General features: G+C 35.9%; 1 protein-coding gene and 1 long non-coding RNA gene across 2 annotated transcripts in view; both read left to right on the forward strand.

Annotated features, from left to right (window-relative positions):
• The first annotated feature begins 5 nt into the window (after positions 1-5).
• Positions 6-25,516, forward strand: part of LOC117316100 (pre-mRNA-processing factor 6-like) — a 40,248-nt gene continuing 14,737 nt past the window's right edge. Inside the window, exons 1-16 of the mRNA XM_033870592.1 lie at positions 6-127; positions 2,493-2,552; positions 3,118-3,202; positions 4,844-5,041; positions 6,127-6,221; positions 7,315-7,396; positions 11,774-11,899; positions 15,334-15,428; positions 15,827-15,891; positions 16,291-16,418; positions 18,646-18,772; positions 19,141-19,259; positions 19,915-20,077; positions 22,223-22,331; positions 23,346-23,415; positions 24,551-24,672. Of these exons, the coding sequence (XP_033726483.1) occupies positions 39-127; positions 2,493-2,552; positions 3,118-3,202; positions 4,844-5,041; positions 6,127-6,221; positions 7,315-7,396; positions 11,774-11,899; positions 15,334-15,428; positions 15,827-15,891; positions 16,291-16,418; positions 18,646-18,772; positions 19,141-19,259; positions 19,915-20,077; positions 22,223-22,331; positions 23,346-23,415; positions 24,551-24,672 (1,733 nt within the window). The 5' untranslated portion in view covers positions 6-38. The remainder of the gene's footprint in view (positions 128-2,492; positions 2,553-3,117; positions 3,203-4,843; positions 5,042-6,126; positions 6,222-7,314; positions 7,397-11,773; positions 11,900-15,333; positions 15,429-15,826; positions 15,892-16,290; positions 16,419-18,645; positions 18,773-19,140; positions 19,260-19,914; positions 20,078-22,222; positions 22,332-23,345; positions 23,416-24,550; positions 24,673-25,516) is intronic.
• LOC117316102 lies at positions 17,017-18,038 on the forward strand. Its single transcript, XR_004529821.1, has 2 exons — positions 17,017-17,160; positions 17,718-18,038. It is a non-coding gene; the product is annotated as an uncharacterized LOC117316102 (long non-coding RNA).

Below are 25,516 nucleotides of genomic sequence, written 5' to 3' on the forward strand. Positions count from 1 at the left end.
GTTGATGCAGCTCGCCGGGAGTGTGTTAAACGACAACAATGTCGGTCCAATCTTTAGTTAGCCGAAAGAAAAAGAGTTTTATCGGTCTCCCGGCACCACTAGGATATGTTCCTGGTTTGGGAAGAGGGTTCGTAATTGAAATTTTAAAACATATCCTCTTATATCAGTGTTTTCGATTAATGACGGTTCTATTTCTTTTGCATCCACCAGTTGGTGTAACCAGTTTTGACGGTTCACGTTGTGTTTTCGTTCGGAACTTCATATTTTGAGAAATGCGTCTTTTCATATGTTCCATGTCTTTACAGAAATCTAAACGTATTATTTACTCTGGTGTTTATATATTGCTTTAAGCCACCTTTATTAATGAATTTTAGCACGGGGAAATACAAGGATAATCTGCAATAGAAATATTACTGTAGTCTGTAGATCTGATGCGATCTCACCTATATTGACGGACACTATATAAATCAAAGACTGTTGTTTATAGTGTTGATTGAGATTTTTATATACATGTGTATGTAGATTGTGATAGTTTGAGGTCATATGTCTTAATACTCGATATTATCATGATCTCCACTTATTATCAGGTATCAAGACAGACAATTTATAATTGTAATATTTTACAGACAATGGACCAAACTGTTGCTGTTAGTTTTCTTTACTCAAAATTGAAATATAAAAAGTATTGTTTACATTGTGAAGTTACAAATTTTAACTCACACAATAGAATTAAATTGAATAAATGTAACCCTGGTAAATGCTAGCCGCAATATACCATTCAGCTAGCAGGGCATTTTCTAGGGGCTTTTTGGGGCCATTAATAGGCCCCATTCCCAATTGAAATTATTTCAAATTTAAGCCAAATTCCCAAAATTTGCAGTTTACTCCTGAAAAAATCTTTCCCAATTCATTAATTTTCTTCTCAAAATGAGACAAAAAGGCCCCTTCCCAACTAGTTAGAAAAAGCCCTGGCTAGAGATCTCTCCTATTTAGCTTGATCGGTTGATCGTAAGACTACATTGTAGCTTTAGTGTAAGCCAGAGGTCCCGGATTTGATTCCTAGCAGAGGCAGTGATGTAAATTTAATTACTGATGCACACTCTGCTACATTGGCGCCCATTTAGAACTCGGGGGGGGGGGGGGGGGGGGGGGGGGGTACTCAGGATTGCTAAATTGCTGTCGGGACAACGGGGACAAGTAACAAATATTGTCTTCATGTTGGTTATTTATATTTTGAAATCAACATTCACAAGACTTCACCTTATACCTATGATAACAAAGAAATGAAAACATGGATAGTGTACATTGGAAGCGACTTGTTATATAACGAAAATAGTTTAATTCGGAACACTATGCAGATGATAACTAATCTTTCCATGTTTTTCAAAAATATTAAATCAGTCCCATTGATGTCTTTGAATTGAATATTAATATGAATATTGGAAAAAAAGGAATATGAATAAAAGTGTACAAGGAAATTGCGAGTAAATTTGAAGGACTAAAGTGGCAACAGATGCTGATACTATCAGGCTCGCTATTAATTGCAAGATTTAGCAAATATAATAGTATTTCAGATATTTATGCACTATTGCATTTCTACAATTATGTTCATGTTTTAGTCAATTTATTTCTATTCTTAAAAGACTACTTTAGTTTCTGTAAATCAAAAATAGGCAGTCAGTAGCATTTTTTTTTCTTCATTATGTAACTTGGACAAAACACCAATAAATATCAGTAATATAGTTGTCATTGCAATGTTATCATTTTACTGCATGACAGACAGACATTGAAAAACATCATTAAACTAAATTGAAAATTTCCAAGTGGGACAAGCGATAATTCCATTCGGACAAGTGAATATAAATGTTATTTGTCCAAAGGGACAAGTGCAGAAAGAAGTTAATGTCGACCCCTGACAAGCATCGCTGTTATTACTAAAAGAAAAACTTGAGGATGAGTTTTTTCCTGATGGGGGAGTATGTTACCCTGGTAAATACTAGTTAGCCGCAATATATATACCATTAGTTTATACAACAGCCAGACCATTATAATGGAAGTAATAACAGACAAAGCTAGTATCTTTGGTATATAACTTAATTAAATGTCCAATATATATATATTATATTTAACAAAAAATAATTTACAATAAGCAACGGTAAGCATTTCTGCTGACCAGCTAGAATAGCTTATAAGCAAGGGGTGGGCTTATTACCAGACTAAACTTATTACCACATAAATACTTATCACTCTTGCAATGTATAAATACATCATATATGTATTGATTATACATTATATCAATACTAGATATTAGATTGTTTTCCCCAATGAATTATTGTATCAACAACCTGAAAAAGGAAAAAATTACCAGAAATTCTGAAAATCAGAAATATTCAGACAGGTCAGCAGAAATGATTCAGACAGTCTAGATCTGTTTGAAGTATGTATATGAATTTAATCACAATTTTATTATATTCTCCTATTTTGTTTTTCAGAGCAACAGGTTTCACCACCAGATCTGATATTGGTCCTGCCCGAGACATTGATGATATATCGTAAGTGAAATCTGTAGTTACCACTTCCACTGCATATGTCTATGATGTACATGTTACACATATAAAGTATTTGCACACAGCTGAAATCTGGTAGCCATGTTGGAAAACTTTGGATCATGGTCATTGTTCTTTTGTAATATGATCCAACAGTGTAAATGCATAATAAAAAGTAAGGTGAATGCAAAGTAATATGACTTCTTTATTCAAAAAACATTTGTATTTATTTATTAAACATCATTGAGAAGAGGAGAAATCAAGCTTTCCTAGAGTATAACTCACTTATTTTGAATAAAAAGTGAATTTACAGTGGATTGAAATGAAAATTTCCATATTTTGTATAATAGAGTTAAAGTGTAGTTATACCTCCACATAAATAAATAAAAATCCATACTCTGTGATGTCATTCTCTGTAAAATAAACACCAAGCCTAAAATGATGCAGAATTCAATTATCTATCTGATCCATGGTAATTGTAATTCTCTTTTAAAGATGCTTTAGTTGTTCAAATTCCATCTATGTAATAAAACTATCATGGTAATTACCTATCTTTATATTTCTAATCCAGTGACGATCGACACGCACCTCCTGTCAAGAAAAGTAAGAATGATGAAGAGGAGGAAGAAGATCTAAATGAAGCCAATTTTGATGAGGTGTTTATTATATCATTGTTTGCAATTATCATTTTGAATTTAGAAAACAAGATTCAACACATAAACAATTTAATTCAAACCAGTATTTTGTGAGGCCTTTTTAATTTGTTTTACAACACCTACAAATATTCATTCTTTCCACACACAAAACACTATGGAATCTCCTTCCAACAGCAGCAGTACAATGTACATCACTAGAGGACTTGAAGGCACACATACCTTATACATAGGGCTGTAACGATATATCGATACTACGATAAATGTCGTCGTACATAACCGCGATACGATACACGATACGTAAACTTAGTATCGCGATACCTTAAATTACTTACTATAAACGAGTTGTCGCCCTTTGCACACTCTCTAAACCTACATGTACTACAAAAAGCAACACGGTCGAGAGGAGGAAACTTGCCTCACCACCTGCAACATTGAAGTCGCCCGTTTGGCGACAATTTGGATTCCATAACGAAACAGTTGACGGGAAAGAAACAGTAAACAAACATGTTTAAAGATCTAAACAAATTTAAACATTAAATTCTGGAAAGCAAAAATTATCTTATTGTTTTGTAATTTTGTGAAATAGTTTTATGTATCGAGATACATATCGTATCGTGGGTCCTGTATCGAGATGCGTATCGTATCGTGGGTCCTGTATCGAGATGCGTATCATATCGTGAAGGAAAGTATCGCTACAGCCCTACTTATACAGCCCTTGAAGCCCTCATCACACACTAAAACATACACCTGTTTTATCCTTTTATCTATATACTACACAGAAAATTAAAAGAAAACAAAAAAATTACTGTAAATAATCCCCCTTTCATGCCTCTGTACTAAGACCCCGAGGGTATAGTTATCAACAAGGATGGAGCCCCTGTAACTTTAAGAAGTAGCTAAATATACCACTATACATCCTGTTTTAGTAGAGGCAGTTGTGTCTCAGTTAACTGAGATGACCTATGAGCTAAGAACTATTAATAGAGGAACCTGGCACCTCCCCTGGACTGTTAAATGCACTACCGTATTTGTTCATAAATAAATGTTAACCCCCTCCCTAAGTGTGAAATGACAGTATGAAAGTTTTGGGAGGGCTTATTTGTGGACCATTTTCAGCTTACTATTTTAAATTGCTGATACTGTAAAAATAAATTATATGGGGGCTTATAGATAAAATAGGCACAGTGAAATTTAGTTGAAATTTTTTACCAATATTTAGATATATTGGGTACCCACAATAACTCGTTTGTACCAGAAACTATTTATATAGCTTGAAACCAAGAATGAAAGTACTCACAAATATTACATGTTTTGCGGTAACAATAGATCAGAGATGTAACTAGCTTGAAACCACAGTTTCTATATATATTGCTACAGTAACAGGACTACAGAGATGTAAATGGCTTAAAACCATGAAAAAAAGTACCCACAAATAGTTCATGTTTACAGTTAATAAGAGTGCAGAGATCTAAATAGCTTGAAACCGCGAAAAAAAATCACCCACAAATATTTCATGTTTTATGGTAACAAAGAATGGAGATCTAAATAGCTTGAAACCACGAAAAATTTATTCAAAAATGTTGTTTGGTTTCAAATGAACGAAAGAAAACATGCTTGAAGTGACTCTTTACTTTGATTTAGTTTGCTGGTTACGGAGGAAGTCTGTGTTCTAAAGATCCTTACGACAAAGATGACGAAGAAGCAGATGCAATATATGAAGCTGTCGATAAGAGAATGGACGAAAAGAGGAGGGAAAGGAGAGAGATAAAGTTGAAAGAAGAACTGGAAAAATATCGTCAAGAGAGGCCTAAAATTCAGCAACAGTTCTCAGATTTAAAGGTAAGACTAGTTTTTGGATACAAAATGTATATGTTTGTGTTCTTAATACTTGTGATGGTCTGTAGATTCCTGTTAAGTTGTGTCGAACTGGTAGACATTTTTATCTTCGATTGATGACTGTTGATTTTAGATTTAGGTAAATTTTTAACCTAGGTTTGACTTAGATTTGCATTGTAGGCATCATAACAGAAGGAATATTCATACCCTACCTACCTCTTCTCTGGCAATGGAAGGGAATGGTAGCTCTGACGACGACCATATATCAAAAACCAAGTCTGTCATCAGAGCTTATTAAATGGCATCTATGAACGTGAAGACACTTACCCTTCCATAACACCTAGATACTAGTGATGGGAATCAGTTAAACTTCCACTACAGAATTGATAATTGGAAACGCGAAATCGATTGATTATCGATTATAATCGGTTTTCTAATTTAGCACAGAATTGCCCTTTTGTAGAAAATTTATGTTCATCTCAAGTACTTTCATTGGAAGTTTCAGCCTTTGTTATCAATATTTTTAATACTGAACACAAAGAAAGCATTTAACGGTTATGTAACGTGCACAGGGGGGACAACGGAACGGTCAACCATCCAAGAGCTGACCACGCTCGACGTTGCTTAACTTCGGTACACAGACAAGACACTTAACCGCACAGCCACAAAAGCTAGCTATTGGACTATACAGCTGAAATGCCCATATCCATGAACCATCACAGTTATTCATATATATTCAAATTTTCTTAATCGCTTGTAAAGGACCAATGAATATATCACTAAAATATAAGATCAACTACTTCTTGGTTTGGTAACATTATAAAATTATGCAAAGCCAAACTGATTTATGTATTTACAAAACACAGTTACATACATTTTAATATTTTGTACTCAGGGAAAGTCTTGGTTACATGAAATATAATTTAAAATATTACGCCGATAACGTTCTCCAATAGTGATTCTTACAATAAGTTGTAGTTTCTTTTAAAAAATAAATTTAAAACCATGCTTATCATTTTGATACAAAATGGCATCAGCAATATATTTTGAACAGACGATGTAGTTACGTCCATGTTTGTGTTCCTAAGAGAGACCTAGCTGATGTGACTGTGGATGACTGGTTGAATCTGCCTGAAGTAGGAGATGCTAGGACAAAGAAACAGAGAAACCCTAGAGCTGAAAAGTAGGTTTGGAAGACTAAAACTTCCTGATATTGAAAACTAACTTTCTACGTAGACATGTGACTTTAAATTTGCTTATCATATTATTTGATATTCACGCTATATCTCCGTGGCCGGTGATTCGTCTGTCTGTAAACAAAGTTTGTTATCAGTAATTCTTGCTATTTCTCAGAAACTTCTTGTATCTTTCCAATTTTTCATGTGTCGGTTCTCTTTGGTCTGTAATCATTTGTTAATGTGATTAAATTTTGAGACTGATCAGAAAACAATATAGCTGACAGGCATCCATTTTGAATTTTAAAAGTTAAAGTTTATTATCGCTATTTCTTAGAAAGTTCTTGAAGGATCTTTCTCAAATTTGATGGGTAGGCCCCTTGTTTTGAAATGACCAAGAGGAAGAAAATAAATTAGAGAAAAGATCAGTCTTACAAAGATGAGTCAAAAGTCATTCGATAGTGTAGAGTACCATGATCCCTCACAGATCCCATGTTTTAATTATTCTGTGGATTATCTTTCATCACTGGTAGTTGTCTTACTATTGTATAGTCTCTGTTGAATTCATTCTGATGTTAGATATTATTTTCATGATTTTGTCAAGAATTCATATTAACCAGTGTAAATTTTGTGAAAAATGGTGAGTCTGGGTCTGTTATTAATACATGTACGTAATAGATGAATAAAAAACAACATTTTTGCATCAACCTGTTTGTAGTCATAATGTGTTTCAAGTGTGCTTTAATGTCTGTAGCTTGAAATATTTGCTGCATTGTTTAATTTGTGGTAAATTCCTACCACAAAAAGCACATATATAACTATGATGTAAAACCAACCTGTAATACATTATATTGACCTGTGTTGTATTCAAACATTTAAGCAACTAGTATCATAGTTAAAATCTTATGTTTTATAACATTTAAGGGATTTATAGTTAAAATCTTGTGTTTTATTCAAACATTTAAATGACTCCTCCAATAGTTAAAATCTTGTGTTGTATTCAAACATTTAAATGACTTCTCCAATAGTTAAAATCTTGTGTTTTATTCAAACATTTATGTGACTTGTGTAATAGTTAAAATGTTTTTATGATTTTTGTAGGTTTACCCCTGTACCTGACAGTATGTTAGCTAGGGCGGCTGCCAGCACTGGTACAAATAACTCCCTCTCCGAACGCGAACAGGTAAAACAATCTACCACGGAACAGTCTTGTTCTGTCACGTAATTTCTCCTTGTCAGAAGTGTCATTCGGTAAATCACACTTCCACGTTGTAATTATAAGTAAATGTTTCAATGTTGAAAAGTGCACCACCTTAGTCAAAATTTCTGTTTAAAATAGTTTTGTTACTTATTTAAGCATTGAACTGCTTTCAGTTGGAAGTTATGTTCTGATGAATGCCAACTGGACAAAGGCAAATTCAACATGAAGCGCTAGCGCGCTTTATTAAATTTGCCTTTGTCCAGTTGGCATTCATCAGCACATAACTTCCAAATGAAAGCAGTTCAATGCTTATATTTACATTTGGCAATGATTTTTAAAGACTATATCCAGGAATTTTGCTCCTACAATGAATGAGCAAATTATTATCGTCAAAGACAGAACAGCGTTTTCAACAGCCATCTTTCGTTATCGCCAACGTTACAATTATGACATCACTATAATAATGACATCATAATAAAGATTTGGGAGTTATGGACTCGTAACCTTCAAGTGAGCTTGGTAAAGTTATATAGTGGGGCTGCAGTGTAAATGTAAATAATTAGTCATGAATACCAGTTATTTGATAAACAGAATCTCACACTTCTGCATGTCAGTGCCATAAGGAATTGATGTCATATTCCAAGTTACTTAAGCATTGATGTAGCGGATTCATACAGTTTGCAAACAAAATTTGTTTCATACCCCGATGAAACTAAAAAATAATTGACATCAACGCTTATAATTAATTTTTGAAAATGACTTTCTAATTAAAAACATGTTTTATGTACAATTTTGCTGGTTTTAAATGGGATTCTTTTTCTCAAATCAATACGCAACGTCAATTGTCATATTGTGAAGTCACATTTTTCGCACCATTCTCGGAATTTCTTTCATAGAAGAATGAAAGAATTTTTCGACCAATCACATTTGAGTATTTACCATGAAAACAAAGAAAAATTAATTATAGACTTATGATAGGAAATAATAGGAAATCTGGCTCTGAAATAAAACTTTCTGCCTTTTAGAATATAGGCAGCATGAAAGGTTAAAAGTCATATTGATTTCATATTAAGGTAGACCGACCCTTCGGGTTTCCTCTGATAGATCTCCTTAATTTTATTTTTATTTCAATGTTAATTATGCTCTTATCACAAAAAGCACATAAAAAACATATGTCACCACGTTCGTTTTACTACCAGGGCCACATAAAGATACGTATTAATAAATAGCTGAACCATATTTTTAAGGATTTTGGTAGATTTTATCTTTCCCCGATAATATTCACCTAAAGCATAAAAAGAAGTTTATATCCTATTTATATCATCAGTATGAGCAATATCATTCATAATTATCAAAAAAAGAGAAGATTCTTTGGGTGGTTAACAAAATATGGCTATTTTTATACGAAAAACCTGTTATTTTTAGTGAAAAATTGATTAAAAAAATACACGTTTATTTTTTTCCTGAAAAAATGAACAGAAAAATGACCCCCTTTTTTTTGCTTAATTAAAAATTTCATATGTATGCTTTAAGAAAATAAAATAAAAATAACACCTCACCATATTACTTTTCACACTATGGCCGTTTACTTTGCCGGTACCCCAAAACTTTTGCTTCAAGTATGGCTCAAATTACCAAATTAGAGCAGTTATTTTGGAATCTGAGATTGATGAATTTTTTTTGTTAAATCTTTACCATTTTCTTTCATAAATTATGTTGTAATCTATGTTACTGGTGCTTTCTTTTTTTCTAAAAGAATTTTATTTGTTTGATTTCCCAAACACAATAAACATTTTCCGGATATTTTCCTCTTTTCCGGATGAAAATTAGAACATTACACTAACGGTCCTTCAGACGCTTGCTTCTAATACGCCATGTCAAACGAAGCGTATCGGTGATACAGAATGCCAGAACATGCACTGAGGTTCATTTGCACCGCTAAACAATGTTGCTCGAGTGTCGAGCGTTCCAACCTATGCGATAATGTAGTATTTGTGGTAATGCAAGACTCATATCTTCCGCGCTTACTGTCAATACATGACTGATATTAGTTGTAGCCTGCATATGTTTAGGATGATTTACCGTACCTACCTGATTATAAAACGATATCATTCCAGTACCTGTATGTCCGCGCGAGTAATAGGTCTACTGTTTACATTGACGTAGCTATCAAACTAAAACACCAGCGAGCTTAACGTCATTGTTCTGGATTTTAAGGGCATTTATTTGCCATTTGGCGGGTACACAGGGTTTGACTTCTGCACTTTATTTTCATCTAAACTAGCCTAGAGTCTCGGCGCACATAAGGCCATATACAAATATAGTTGTGTTTCCCATTTCGGCTCCGAAATTATTTTTTTTTAATTTTTAAATTTTATTCCTTTCCCGACCAAAACATTTATTTTTTATTTGAAGGTAATCCATATCTTGATCTATGATATAATAATGACTACGTAGATAGCATCAACATTCACAACTCTTTGTTTATTCATAACTGTTACATTAAATTATTCCATCTGAAAAACACTTTTAAATAAAATTCAATGTTCATTGACAGTTGTATCAAGTGTGTTTTACTAGTAATTTAGTGGTGTTCAAAAAATGTATTGACAATATCAAATGAACCCCAGAAGACTGGCAGCTCACTTCCATACAGTTTTGCCTAAGATACCATGGACACGTGGTAAAGACACCCCTCACCACCAAACCTCAGGGTAGTAATTTATAACAGGTGATGTGGGATCTTCAAATATTTTTTATGTACCACAAACAAGCAAGTGTCCAAATATCTGGACCAGAAGATGTGACTTTGACTGGCAATTATTTACAGATCATCTGTGATTTAGGATATACAACTCAAAATATCAAAAAAAATGTTTGAGGGTCGGCAGAAAAAAAACTAGGGTAGGTCGGGAAAGGGGAAACACAATAAAAATTTTATTTGGCCTAACAATGATTGCATGACCTCAAAGAATTATTTTTCTTTTTTGTATCAGTTTGATATCATTTCTTGAGCCTTTGATGATAAAATATTAACATACAGAAATACAACTTCAGCAGAATATCATCAAGAATGTTTATAGAAGAAATTTATAAATTACATGTACATGTGGTGTCATACTCATGATACATTTACTAATGAATAAAATATATATGCATAAAAATTCTTGTGTGTTACATGTATTGTTTGATTTCTGATGAAAAAAAAAAGAGCATTTTATATCAAAAAAATATTTCTGATAAAGGATCATGAGCATTTTCCATTAATCATAGTATTTGGATTATAAGATAATTGCCCGAATTTGTGCTTGTCAATCCGTCGTCCGTTTTTGTTATGATCTATTTATAAAACTGCTCGAACCTGGTAGAGAGCTCCCCATGGAGTGAAATCTCCAGCCTAGTTGACCGATCACAAGAAACGTGTTTTATAGGCCTACTGGTACAGTTAAATACAATATTTATAATACATCAAGAATATGAGTAAATAGGCACTTAACATCTACATCAATTTCACGGGTTTTAGTTTTTGAAAAATTGTCGAATGTCAATTTCGTGAGAGTTTATATCTATTATGCATTATTATGCATGTTGCAAGTTTTGTGTTTACATCCCATGTGTTTCCTCCTTTTTCTGATCTGTGTCTACCCGCGGTTAGAATATGGTTGACTACCTCGCATTCTGAATAACAACATCTCGCATGTAAAGTGCACAAGGCCGAACTTACGTTCCCCTATACAATCTGGCAGATGGAGTACATAATTGTTGGTTGCCGCAAAGTGCACATGTTTTTAGAGCATCGGCCAAAGTCCCCAACTCCAGTATGCGTCGGCCCGTGCGCCATGAAGTGTCCTCTTGTTCTACATTGCTATAAATTGGAGATGTGATAACCCCTTCCTGACTATAAATTGTCTCCGCCGAGTCATATGGTCGTCACACATTGGCACATTATGTGATATATCGGCGCTATGTTTGTTTTTAATGGACCATCTTTATGTTCTCACTTCATTGAAAGCATCAGCCTTCCCTGGTCTTTTAGTTTTACAAAACCGACCCCCTTAACCTCTTGGCCGCATCCTGTTGTAGGCCTAAACATTTATCTCCCAGCTGACTTGAAAATTAAACCAGATGTAACTATTCGTGAATATAATCAAGGGCCCGAATCGCCGGACGCCGGATCGCCGGATCGCCGGATCGCCGGACTCATGTCTGTGACGTCACAGAAGGGTCGGTCTACCTTAAGTTAATAAATACTTTGTAATTCCTCTTCGTAGTAATAATTTAATTGACTGGATCTTTAGCCCACATCTGATGTTTTAGCTTTAAGATCATCTAGGAATCGTAATTTGCTACGTTTTTCAGAAATTTGGGGGTCACTCATCAACTTTTGGGGCTATCACACCTCTCGGTGGGACGACAACCTCTGACATTGACATGAAAAAGATCGGACAGGCAAGAAACACTCTCATGGATATCAAACTGACTCAGGTAAGGAAATGCTGATACTTGTTCATGATCAAACGGTAGTGGAACAATGCTACGGATTAGTATACATAATAATGGTAAAAAACACACCCGACATTTACTCACTTTTTTACAGGTGAACTTATATTTCTTTGTTTCTTGAGAAATGTTTCTTCCATCCTTAATACAAATCTTTGTATGCCTCACCTTAAAATAGTGTTGCCCATGTCCATCCCGTCCTGTCCTGTCCCAATTCAATTTTAACACCTAGCAACTTCATTCTTCGACAGATTTCCATCAAATTTTACACAAAGGTCAAGTGTAAGTTAAGTTCTGACACTGTTGTGTTTCAGAATTCCAAGGTCAAGATCAAAGTCACTGTTGCTTAATATAGATAATCATCAAATGTTTCTATCTTAACACCTAGTAACAACATTCTTTCGTAGTTTTCTATCAAACTTTAAACATAAATTGAGTATGAGAATACTTCTGACATTGTTGTGTTTCGGGATTCCAAAGTCAAGGTCAAGGCCACACTTGCTATAATAGAAAATCATCAACTGATTCAATTTAAAAAGTTCATTCTTTATTAGCTCACCTGCCCGAAGGGCAAGTGAGCTTATGCCGTGGTGCGGCGTCCGTCGTCCGTCCGTCCGTCCGTCCGTCCGGCCGTCTGTCCGGCCGTCCGGCGTCAACTTTTTCATTCAAACAACTTCTTCTCAATAACCAAAAGGCCAAGGGACTTGATATTGGGCATGTAGCATGCTGGGGGGAAGGGCTACAAAGTTTGTTCAAATAAATGACCTTGGCCTTCATTCAAGGTCACATGGGTCAAATAGGCTATAATCTTCAAACGACTTCTTCTCAATAACCAAGAGGCCCAGGGACTTGATATTGGGCCTGTAGCATGCTGGGGTGATGGGCTACAAAGTTTGTTCAAATAAATGACGTTGACCTTCATTCAAGGTCACATGGGTCAAATAGGCTATAATCTTCAAGCGACCTCTTCTCAATAACCAAGAGGCCAAGGGACTTGATATTGGGCCTGTAGCATGCTGGGGTGAAGGGCTACAAAGTTTGTTCAAATAAATGACCTTGACCTTCATTCAAGGTCACATGGGTCAAATAGGCTATAATCTTCTAACGACTTCTTCTCAATTACTAAGAGGCCCAGGGACTTGATATTGGGCCTGTAGCATGCTGGGGTGAAGGGCTACAAAGTTTGTTCAAATAAATGACCTTGACCTTCATTCAAGGTCACATGGGTCAAATAGGCTATAATCTTCAAACGACTTTTTCTCAATAACCGAGTGGCCCAGGAACTTGATATTGAGCCTGTAGCATGCTGGGGTGAAGGGCTACCAAGTTTGTTCAAATAAATGACGTTGACCTTCATTCAAGGTCACATGGGTCAAATAGGCTATAATCTTCAAACGACTTCTTCTCAATAACCAAGAGGCCCAGGGACTTGATATTGTGCCTGCAGCATGCTGGGGGGAAGGGCTACAAAGTTTGTTCAAATAAATGACCTTGGCCTTCATTCAAGGTCACATGGGTCAAATAGGCTATAATCTTCAAACGACTTCTTCTCAATAACCAAGAGGCCCAGGGACTTGATATTGTGCCTGTAGCATGCTTGGGTTATTGGGCTACAAAGTTTGTTCAAATAAATGACGTTGACCTTCATTCAAGGTCACATGGGTCAAATAGGCTATAATCTTCAAGTGACTTCTTCTCAATAACCAAGAGGCCAAGGGACTTGATATTGGGCCTGTAGCATGCTTGGGTGAAGTGCTACAAAGTTTGTTCAAATAAATGACCTTGACCTTCATTCAAGGTGACATGGGTCAAATAGGCTATAATCTTCAAACGACTTCTTCTCAATAACCAAGAGGCCCAGGGACTTGGTATTTGGTCTGTAGCATGCTCGGGTGAAGGGCTACAAAGTTTGTTCAAATAAATGACCTTGACCTTCATTCAAGGTCACATGGGTCAAATAGGCTATAATCTTCAAAGAACTTCTTCTCAATAACCAAGAGGCCCAGGGACTTGATATTGGGCCTGTAGCATGCTGGGGTGAAGGGCTACCAAGTTTGTTCAAATAAATGACCTTGACCTTCATTCAAGGTCGCATGGGTCAAATAGTCTATAATCTTCAAACGACTTCTTCTCAATAACCAAGAGGCCCAGGGACTTGGTATTTGGTCTGTAGCATGCTGGGGTGAAGGGCTACCAAGTTTGTTCAAATAAATGACGTTGACCTTCATTCAAGGTCACATGGGTCAAATAGGCTATAATCTTCAAAGAACTTCTTCTCAATAACCAAGAGGCCCAGGGACTTGATATTGGGCCTGTAGCATGCTGTGGTGAAGGGCTACAAAGTTTGTTCAAATAAATGACCTTGATCTTCATTCAAGGTCACATGGGTCAAATAGGCTATAATCTTCTAATGACTTCTTCTCAATTACTAAGAGGCCCAGGGACTTGATATTGGGCCTGTAGCATGCTGGGGTGAAGGGCTACAAAGTTTGTTCAAATAAATGACCTTGACCTTCATTCAATGTCACATGGGTCAAATAGTCTATAATCTTCAAACGACTTTTTCTCAATAACCATGAGGCCCAGGGACTTGATATTGAGCCTGTAGCATGCTGGGGTGAAGGGCTACAAAGTTTGTTCAAATAAATGACGTTGACCTTCATTCAAGGTCACATGGGTCAAATAGGCTATAATCTTCAAACGACTTCTTCTCAATAACCAAGAGGCCCAGGGACTTGATATTGTGCCTGCAGCATGCTGGGGTGAAGGGCTACAAAGTTTGTTCAAATAAATGACCTTGGCCTTCATTCAAGGTCACATGGGTCAAATAGGCTATAATCTTCAAACGACTTCTTCTCAATTACTAAGAGGCCCAGGGACTTGATATTGGGCCTGTAGCATGCTCGGGTGAAGGGCTACAAAGTTTGTTCAAATAAATGACATTGACCTTCATTAAAGGTCACAGGGGTGAAATCGGCTTAAATCTGTAAACAATAATTTTGCGATAGCCAAGAGCCTGCAAGACCTAATATTAGGCCAATAGAATGCTGGAATGTAGGACTAGAAAATCTTTTAATACGAATAAATCTAGCTTACTGTGATATTTTAATAAAGAGGTAATCAACATAGTAGAGCCAGGTGAGCGATACAGGCCCATTGGGCCTCTTGTTATCTTAAACTTAATGCAAAGGTCACATTACAGCGGTGACATTAATTTATGTCTTTATACAGACATTTTCTAGTTCAGAATCTATTTTTCTGTGTTTCTAGCGAAATTGTTTCTTCAGCCATTTCTTACCACCATCATTTTTCAGGGTGTATTTTTCTGTGTTTTTGAGTTTCTTTTCATACCGCTTAAATCCTGGACAGTGCTGGCGACCTAAACCTAATCTTTAGTGTTATCACAATGAATGTTACAGGTGTCTGACTCTGTCAGTGGTCAAACTGTGATGGATCCCAAGGGCTACCTAACAGACCTCCAGTCCATGTTACCAAGCCACGGTGGCGACATCAAGTACGAAAAACAGTGTTTTATTAATAAAGAAGAACAAAAACTATTATTGTAATAATGAATATTTTTTTTCTCGTTTGTGACAAGAATTATTTGAAATCGTAAGACTATGATGTTACTTCCACGGTTGCTGAGAGGAAACAGTCTCTGGCAAAATTTTGCCTGTTGCATTTTGATTGGTTGGTTGAAATGAGATTTAATCAGATTGTTATTTGCCCTGTGACATTATTTATGATATCTTAGTATTTGATGTTTCACATTTGTATTTAGATCCATCATTGAAAATTAGCCAAATTTTGTAAATTTTGGAATTTACCTTCAAATGAAGATTGACTTTTAATAAAAGTAAATTCTACTTCTTAGCTTGACAATGTAACTTCCATTTTGTAATTTTATTACAGTGATGTAAAGAAAGCCAGACTGTTATTGAAATCTGTAAGAGAAACCAATCCAAAACACCCTCCAGGTAACTTTTGTTAATAAATTGTGCAATCTTTTTTTGCCATAGAAATATTATGTGTAATTAGCACAATGTTTCCTGAACGAAAAGTACAAAAAAAGAAAAAGTGCTCAAATGATATTATTTATCTTTACAGTATTTATTGATTTTATAGATATGAAAAGACATCAATTTTCAAATAATAAAAGTTTCAAAACAACATTTTATAAATCGCTTTCATAATAATTTCATTGTGTAAAATGATATGATATTCAATGTACTGTGTGTAAGCTGGAAGTATTCTTTAAATATCTGAATAGAGGTAGTACCTGTCAGAAACCAAATTTTCGTTTTCGTCATTGAAATTTATTGCAGCAATATTATTGTAATGAAGTTAAAGAATTTTTGTGTGTTTCTGTACACTAGCATGGATAGCCTCAGCTAGGTTGGAGGAAGTGACAGGCAAAGTGCAGGCAGCCAGGAACCTCATCATGAAGGGTTGTGAGGAGTGTCCAAAGAGTGAAGATGCTTGGCTGGAGGCAGCCAGACTCATGGTAAGTTAGGACATCTTGGGTAACAGAAGGAGAAGGCAATGTGTGGTCAGTTTGTGGTCAGTTTGTGGTCAGTGTGTGGTCAGTTTGGGGTCAGTGTGATATCAGTTTGGGGTCAGTGTGTGGTCAGTTTGGGGTCAGTGTGAGATCAGTTTGGGGTCAGTGTGTGGTCAGTTTGGGGTCAGTTTGGGGTCAGTGTGTGGTCAGTTGGGCCTTGAAGTGATAATACACTTGACTTTTGCCAAGGTATCAGAAATGTGAAAAGGTATAGAGGCCACCTGCCCGACCACTTGAGTTTTCCCCAGGTGTTACAATTTTCTCCCACAGTAATTACAGCGCTGCGCGCTGAAGTGTGTACGGTCAAAGTGTAACACAAGTACGACAGGTATTGGTACTACATTACTGTGTATCGACAGTACTCTAACAAAGTCGATCGCGCTGAGTAAGCGTTGATTTGATTGGTCGAACTGAATGCACACACCTTTCTCAGCACTCGTGTGCACATGAGTAAACTTGTGAGAATGGCGGGTTATGAAAATGTTCTTCAAGTGAAATATTCAGTGACAAGTTTATAAATGAAGGTCCATATATGAATGTATATACTATACATACATATATGGAACGTCATCACCATCGTGCCAAGCCCCTGTGCTCCGGAACCCAGTTTTGTCTGATGTTTGACCCTTCCAAATTACATGTAAACTGAATCGCTATCGTGACCCAGATAGTTTAGCTTGTACACGAGGTGTGAAAGGAAGTGCAAATGCTATCTACCCTATACAATGGACTTTCCCACTCTCAAATCAGTGTATTGGGAAAATATATCCCCGAACTGAAGGGTCGACCTGGTCAGCTGGTGACAAAGTTCGAAGGGCTGGTTAGCTTGACGATCATCAATCAATACGTGCGTAATTTTCAAAATACACTGACTGTGTTGTCCATATTGAAAGAACATCTGCATAATAAACATTTAAATGTATAAATATTAGATATATTGTAAATTTAGCTGGTTAAACCTTGCAAGTTGCAGTTATACACATGTAGTTGTGAGCTTATACATGTAATGCAAATCACCTTGGTTACTTACATGTCTGACAAAAAAACAGGGAAACTATAAGGTCTAGACGGTGTACACGACGGTACGCATATAACGTACTACTTCAAACATGTAAAATTCCAAGGGCCGTGTTTACACCAGAGGGAAAAGTGAAGATAAAAAAACGAGAAAAAACTGTTTATAATCTACATTCAGAAGGACTCTCATATTCAGCCATCAGTGATAAGACCGGTTTGTCTAATCAGGATGTCGCAAAATTATGAAGATTTTTTATGCGACTAAGTCTTTAGCGCCCATCGTCAAACGGAAACCACTGAAAAGTAAAAAGGTGACTCAAGATGTTATGGAATTCATCGAATTCAAAAAGAAATGTAAGCCAAGTATTTAAGATGCTCTGGATTTCCCTGCTTCGTTCATGTCTGGATTTTTCCGACAGTGTGGATATGTATAATCACGGAAGGTATCATATAAGTTGTTCATAACAACATGGCATATATATGTGTGTAACAACCCATGTGTTCAACGAGTACCAGATCTTTATTAAATGCTTAAAACTTAACGTAAAAGTTGTCATTGTTTTGCATAGTCATGTAATTATATATAATCGCACACGTGTGTATACACAGCCACGGTCCTGGTACAGTACATACTCCGTGTTCGCCCCGCCCCTTTCGGCACAGAACCAATCAGGAAGGTCGATACATTGTTTCAAGCTTATCGGTTGGCGATTCAATACAATCAACAGTTGCTGTACTACTATTGAAAAAGTACCGTACACACTTCAGCGCGCAGCGCTGTAAGAACCCTTAACTGCTTCCATTTAAGCAAGAATGATCAGTGTATCAAAATGATGTCAATTGTTTGAAAATTATTGTAAAATTTAATTTTTATAAAATTTTATATTTTCATTTTTCACAGACAAATGAAAATTCACAGTGCAAAAATATATGTTGGAACTTGAAGGAAATATGAAAATGATTATTCCTTCCTGATATAGGTGTAACAAAAAATCTCAACCCACAGGTTGAGAACCTTAATTTTCCATCGTCGACAGAGCCTCAGGCTAGACAAACTAGAATCTCACCCCGAGATTATTTTGTCACATCATCGAAGTAGAGAACAATTCTATTCCTCAACACTTTTCTAAAAATTATATCTATGATTGTCTTTTAGCCTGGGGACCAGGGAAAAGCTATCGTCGCCCAAGCAGTGCGACATCTACCTTCATCTGTCAGACTGTGGATAAAAGCATCCGACCTCGAGAATGAAATGAAACCAAAGAAACGTGTCTTCAGAAAAGGTAGAATGAATTCTACTGATAGAGTTTTGCTCTTTGTTCCTATAGTCAAACCTGCTCTAACGACCGCCTGTATATAAAGACCGATTTTAAGATTCCCCATGAGATTTTACTATATAACGACCCTCTGTATAACAACCACCTGTCTAAAGTGACTAATGACTGGTGATTTTGGAATGACGGTCGCTCATTTGTTTTACTATAGCGACCAATTTCTGTCAGCCATCTTGTGCTCTCGGCATATGAAAGCTCCTCTCTGAAGCAACACATCAGTTGTAAAAATTGTCATCAAATGCCTTTCCGGTGGGGTCCAAGTAATTATTAAAATTTAGTTTTAGAAGTATCTTAAATAAGGTTGTGTCACTTTTCAGCTCTTGAGCACATCCCAAACTCTGTCAAACTGTGGAAAATGGCCGTGGAACTTGAGGATGAAGTCGACGCCCGAATCATGTTGAGTCGAGCAGTCGAGTGCTGTCCCACCAGTGTTGAGGTAGATATTTTTACAGCAGTATCACCGTTCTAAAGTGATCAAATATTTGATAATTGCCTTCAATATGTAGTCTGAGAGGATTTTTAAAAGGTCACCATATGTAATAAAGAGCCTAATAATCAAATCTGATAAGTAGTTTTCACATTTAACTGAATTTCAATGCTATTCTATGTTTTGACAATTTTGAATACCCCGGTATTAGCTTCCAAAAAATAGTTTTTGAACTTTTTGGTTTCTGATCAATGTAATGAAATTTTTTTGAGAAAACTTGTTGCATTACAGACAAAGTTTATAGTGATAATTAACTTGGCTTATTTATTTGAAATGATGAAAAAATGTCTTGATGAATATTTCTATAATCATGATAATCAGGCCCCCTACCTGTCTCCGTATGGATTTCTTGGGAGAAACAGGCTGCACTGTTTTGGTTGTGTCCTTTGGCAAAACACTTGACCCTTATTGCTCTGGATGGCATGCGATGGCCTCCCATGTATTGTTCAGTGAGGTAGTCACCAACTACTACAAGGAGACCCAGCCTCAATATGACCCTGGCTGTTCACGGGGTGAAAATCCAAGCTAAGAAATGAACAAACCTTGACCTATATATATTGATAGTAGAAACAGAGGGAAAACTATTTTATATTTTTATTCACAGCTGTGGCTAGCTCTGGCTAGGTTGGAGACGTATGAAAATGCTCGTAAAGTTCTGAACAAGGCTAGAGAAAACATTCCTACTGACCGTCAGATTTGGATCACAGCCGCAAAACTGGAGGAGGCCAACGGCAACTTACAAATGGTGGAGAAAATCGTCGACAGAGGTTTGTTATACATTGATCAGTAATAATTTACTTATGTTAAGACAAGTTTGTAAATTGTAAAGTGTGAATCTCTATTAGGCTTGCTCTTTTTTTTTCTTTTTTTTGCAACATTTTTGCTCACCATTTTTCAAAAGTTCCTCAGTGTGTTTCCTTTGTGTTTTGGGAAAATCCAATCAATCAAGTAGGGAAAATTTTACATTTAAGTTAAGTGAACAATTTACATGCAAATAATTATTTCAGGAGCATCATGCTTACCAGTTTTATAATGCAGTGTAAATTCTGTGTGTATACATTATGGCACACACCAATTTTGACCCTTGATTGGTCTTTTTTTCTGATATATGTGTTATATTTCCCATTATATTTTTTCTGTTTGTTTTTCAAAGTTTTATTCTATAAACACAATGAGGAATTTTTTAATGACTTTTTGGGAAGAATTAGGCAAAAATGAGTTGGGAATTGGGTCGTTTAGTGCACCCATTTATATAAGGCAGGCCAAACACTGGTTCCCACAAATGGTCTTTTGCCCACCCGGAGTAATTTTACCAAATTGGCAAATAATAATATTAAAGTTTTGGTAACTTCTGTTAATAGATCTATGTAAACTCACAGAAAGTACAAAGATCTACGGTAAACCTCCGGTTAGTTCGAACAAAATTAAATAAATATTGACGAACCTGTTCGAATTATTCGAAATTATGCTTCAGAAAATAAGCTCGAGCTCAAACTATCCGAGTCGAAATCGGCGAAAATCTCGGCAGAGTAAAATCATTACACACAAACGCATCCCATTGTAAATCTGATATGTAACAATGGCGGCCTGAACAATGGCACATTTATAAGTAAGTAAAATGATAGTATTTTATTTAATTCAATGTTAATTGATCGTTAAACGTTCTTCCTTTCGCGATAATTATGATGGTTATTGCGCGAAGCTGCTCGGCAATGCTAGCTATAGGCACCAAAACAGTACAGTACACGTTTCATTTGTGACACAAAAGTTAAACATTTTGTACAGTATAATCTTCGCATGGTTATATTTTTTATCTGAATCAGAAACTATCACTATATTATTGTAATAAATGGTCTCTTTTATACACCGAAAGCATAGTCTACATAACCTGTTGCGTTTACGAAAGCACTACTGTAAAAATAGGCGATATATGTTAATAAAATTAGGTCAGAACATCAACATGTCTGCTTTTAAATATGCCCAGTCGTATTAGCTACCAAACATATTTGATGCCTGCAAAATTATCCATCTCTAATTGGGACACCGGTGGATTGTTTTGACTGTATATGAATGCATATCATGTCACTCAGCATGACCGAGTGGCCGATCCTTTCAACTTTACCGCAAGAGACACCTCGCATGGCCTGCTTACCTAGCGTGAAGTCGCAGGTTTTCAGGTAATACCTTGATTGGCAATACTTAAGAGATGTCCAGTCACAATTAAATAATCATAATTATAAGTTACCACTAGTTATATTTGAAAATACACGGACTGATTTCTTAGGTTTGCTATACAGCGTGAATACAAATATCGCATATTATTTATACATTGTCGGGGCCTAAATTTGGAATCAGCTGTCTCGTGCATGGTGTATTTTGCAATGTGAAAAAACTGAATTAACGCTAAAATATGTGGCATATATTAAATCACAGATGCATTCTAATGATCACCCCTACAATCTAATAACCTAAACGTGCCTGTTGATCAAATTTAAGTCTTGACATTTTTTCTGGACCAGTCGTCGGTGCCAGGTCTTCATGAGTTTTCAATGGAGTTTGCCGAAAAAAAACTTACTGTACTTCGAACTATCCGAAATAGTGTCAGTTATAAACAACCAGAGTTCAAACTATGACTAGCTAAAATATATTGTTTTCTAGAAAAAAATGTGTGTTCGAACTATCCGTGTGTTCGAACTAATTGGAGGTTTACCGTATGTACATTGTAGTGGTAAGAAAAAACCACAAATTTCAAAAAGGTATTCCCATGATCCTATGAAGTGTAGCAGATAAAGAATGATCAATGAAATATTATTTATATAAATGATTCAATAAGGTGTATGTTTGTTATTGGTAGCTCTGAATTCTCTCGTTTGTTATTGGTAGCTCTGAATTCTCTCGTTTGTTATTGGTAGCTCTGAATTCTCTCCGTGCCAACATGGTGGAAATTAACAGAGAACAGTGGATCAAAGATGGAGAGGACTGTGAGAAGAGTGGCAGCATAATCACATGTCAGGCCATCATGTATGTAACAGCTGCTCTCATTAGTCCATTGAAACTTTTACAGATGTAACAGCCACTGTCATTGGTGCAGGACCATTGAAAATTTCACAGGTGTAACTGCTGCTCTCATTGGTCAATTGAAAATTTAATAGATCTAACTGCTGCTCTCATTGGTCAATTGAAAATTTAATAGATCTAACGGCTGCTCTCATTGGTCTATTGAAAATGTTATGAAGCTCTTTTTATTTACATACTTGTATTGGATTATGGGATGGGTTAGAAGACTGCTATAGCTTAGTAGAGCATCATAATTCACCTCAAGTCAAGACCTTCAGTGTATTGTTCCATTTGTAACCAGCGAGGTTTGTATTTCTAAAGGAGCTCCTTCTTGGGCTGTTATGGTTGTATCCTTATGCAAATCACTTCACTCTGATTACTGGACAGCATGTGTCTGGCATGAGGCATGATGCTCATTGAGACAACTACTACAATATGGCCTCTCCTTAAAATTACCCTGATTGTTCATGGAGTGATTACATCCAGCAAAGATTTGTTTGTTTGCTTTGTTTGTTGCCCCTTGAACATACCAGGGTCATTTTGAGGCAGGGTCTCTTTGTAGCAGTTGGTGACTACCTCACTGACAACATATGGGAAGCCCCTCGCATGCCATCCAGAGCAATAAGTGTAAAGTGTCTCGCCCGAGGACACAACTACAACAACACACACTGGCCTGTTTCTCAGCTTCCCGAGAAACACAAACCGACACGGGCCAGGAGCGTCGAATCACACACCTCGGAATTCACCTGAGATTACAAGGCTGGTGCTCTGACTGTGCTATTGCAGCCCCAGGAAACAAAGAAACTACAGGAGTCAGGCCAGCATAGATGTATATGCTGTAACAGTTGCTATCATTGGTCCTTTGGAAATCTTAAACTATAGATAAGCTCATCTGAGTTATCTGCTCATAAATACCTCATGTATGTAACAAATGTTTTTTATTTGTTCATTGATATACTGGTGTTTTGTGTTGTACAGTCGGTCCATTATCAGCGTGGGTATTGAAGAAGAAGATCGCAAACATACTTGGATGGAGGATGCAGAATCGGTAGCTATCTCACCATGTCAATGTTTTAATAGTGAAATACTGCAGACTAAAGCTAGGTTTCACAAATTGTGTACACACATAAGACAAGTAGAAAATTACATTATATCAGAAACCTTGACCGTTTCCTTGGAAGAATCTGAATCATGTTATTCTTTCTTCAATGCCTTCCATGTGATTTTTTTTACACCCTTCAAAATTTGATGGGAGAATTAGGGTATGGTGTAATTTTATGTGTCAAGATAACTCCTCCAACATTTTTCTACTGATCGCTTTGAAAATTAGTTAGCTTTGTAGCCATGTGTTTTCCTGCGTGGCTTTTTGATTTTGATTTAATACTATTTTTGCAGTAGTTATTTATGAGTGTTTGAATCTTGTCCCGAGATCTCCTTCTCGCACTTCTTAACGAATCTCTAAAACACTTAGTAGGCCTACTAATCATGATAATATATAGTAGTGTTTTCCTGAGTGATATTTTAATTAACCTCGTTGCAAAAGTAATTACTCTTACATTTAAATCCTCAACCTATGTTTTCAACCAATTTCTTTCAAACTTTGTAGACTCTGACATGAAATTGTAATATTTCAGTAGTACATTTTTGCATTTTGATTTGACAATCAATCTTGCATTTCGGTATTGGCATTTACTTGATACAATAATGCATTTTTAAAAAAAAATTTTTTTTTTAATTTTGCACAGGACAGGCTTAAAATGTTTAGCCCTGTGGTACTCTTACCGAGATATTTATTTGAAAATATTGAAAGTTTTTGAAAAATGACACTGCTATCGGCCTCATACTACCACCAATTATATAAATGCATTATAGATACACATTTAGATTCAAGTATTTGGTCGCTGTTGTTAAAATTAGTCTTCTCCAATAGGTCAACAAGAAATGATATTGTAAACAAAGTTATTCCTTTTACAATACATAGTACATAGTGGCTAGTTTGGAAATGAAAAACCTATGCAAGATGTAAAAAACATTTTTACAAATGAACCGAAGGTGATAATATGCCACAATAGTTAAATAATCATAATGGTGTTTTCTGCAATAGTATTATTATTGCAATAGTGAATTATTCCTGCAATAGTCTGGCCTACTATATATATATTGCTGTTTTATCTCAATTTCAGTGTGCTGTGAATGGAGCCAATGAGTGTGCACGGGCCATTTATGCCTTTGCTTTAACAGAGTTTCCAAGTAAGAAGAGTATATGGCTGCGAGCGGCTTACTTTGAGAAAAGTCACGGGACAAGGTAAATATATCCCATGTAATATATTGAATCTTCTGTACTTTACCCTCCAATAATATCCCATGGGTACTATTCTATATTTTTAGGGTACAAGTGCCATCTCATATTCAAGCCTTAAAGTTCTATTCCATATTTTAACCTACAAAGTGTCGGCTTTGGATTTGTCACTCACTATAAATAGCAAATACATTCATGCACAATATCTTGAATTCTCTAGGGCCAATTACAATTATATTTCATCCAGTATTTTCTTAAAGAAAGTGCTTGCTTTGAATAGCTATGCAGGCCCAGAGGTTAAGGTCACTGTCACTATAAATAGCAAATAAATTTATGCACAATATCTTGAGTTCTTTAGGGCAAATAGCACTCATATTTTATCCAGTACATTGTTAAAGAAAGTGCTTGCTTTGAATAGCTTTTCAGTCAAGAGGTCAAAGGTCAAGGTCACCTTCAATTTAAATAGCAAATCAGTTTATGCATAATATCTTGAGATCTGTACGGCCAATAACACTCATATTTTATCTAGCACTTTCTTGAATAAAAAAATGTTCCTTTGAATAGCTTTTCAGCCCAGAGGTCAAAGGTCATGGTCACTGTCACTATAAAAAGCAAATAAGTTCATGCACAGTATCTTGAGTTCTGTAGGGCCAATAACACTCATATTTTATCCAGTATTTTTTTAATGCCTAGAGCCTAAATTCTATTCACAGATTAAAGGCATCTGTCGTTTTGTGTTTCTTTTGAAGCTGAGAAACAGGCCAGTCTGTCATAGTTATATCCTTGGACTAAACACTTTACCCTAGTTGCTCTGGATCGCATGCGACAGGCCTTTAGTATGTTGTTCAGT

Source organism: Pecten maximus, chromosome 18 (assembly GCF_902652985.1).
Source record: "Pecten maximus chromosome 18, xPecMax1.1, whole genome shotgun sequence".
Lineage (NCBI taxonomy): Eukaryota > Metazoa > Mollusca > Bivalvia > Pectinida > Pectinidae > Pecten > Pecten maximus.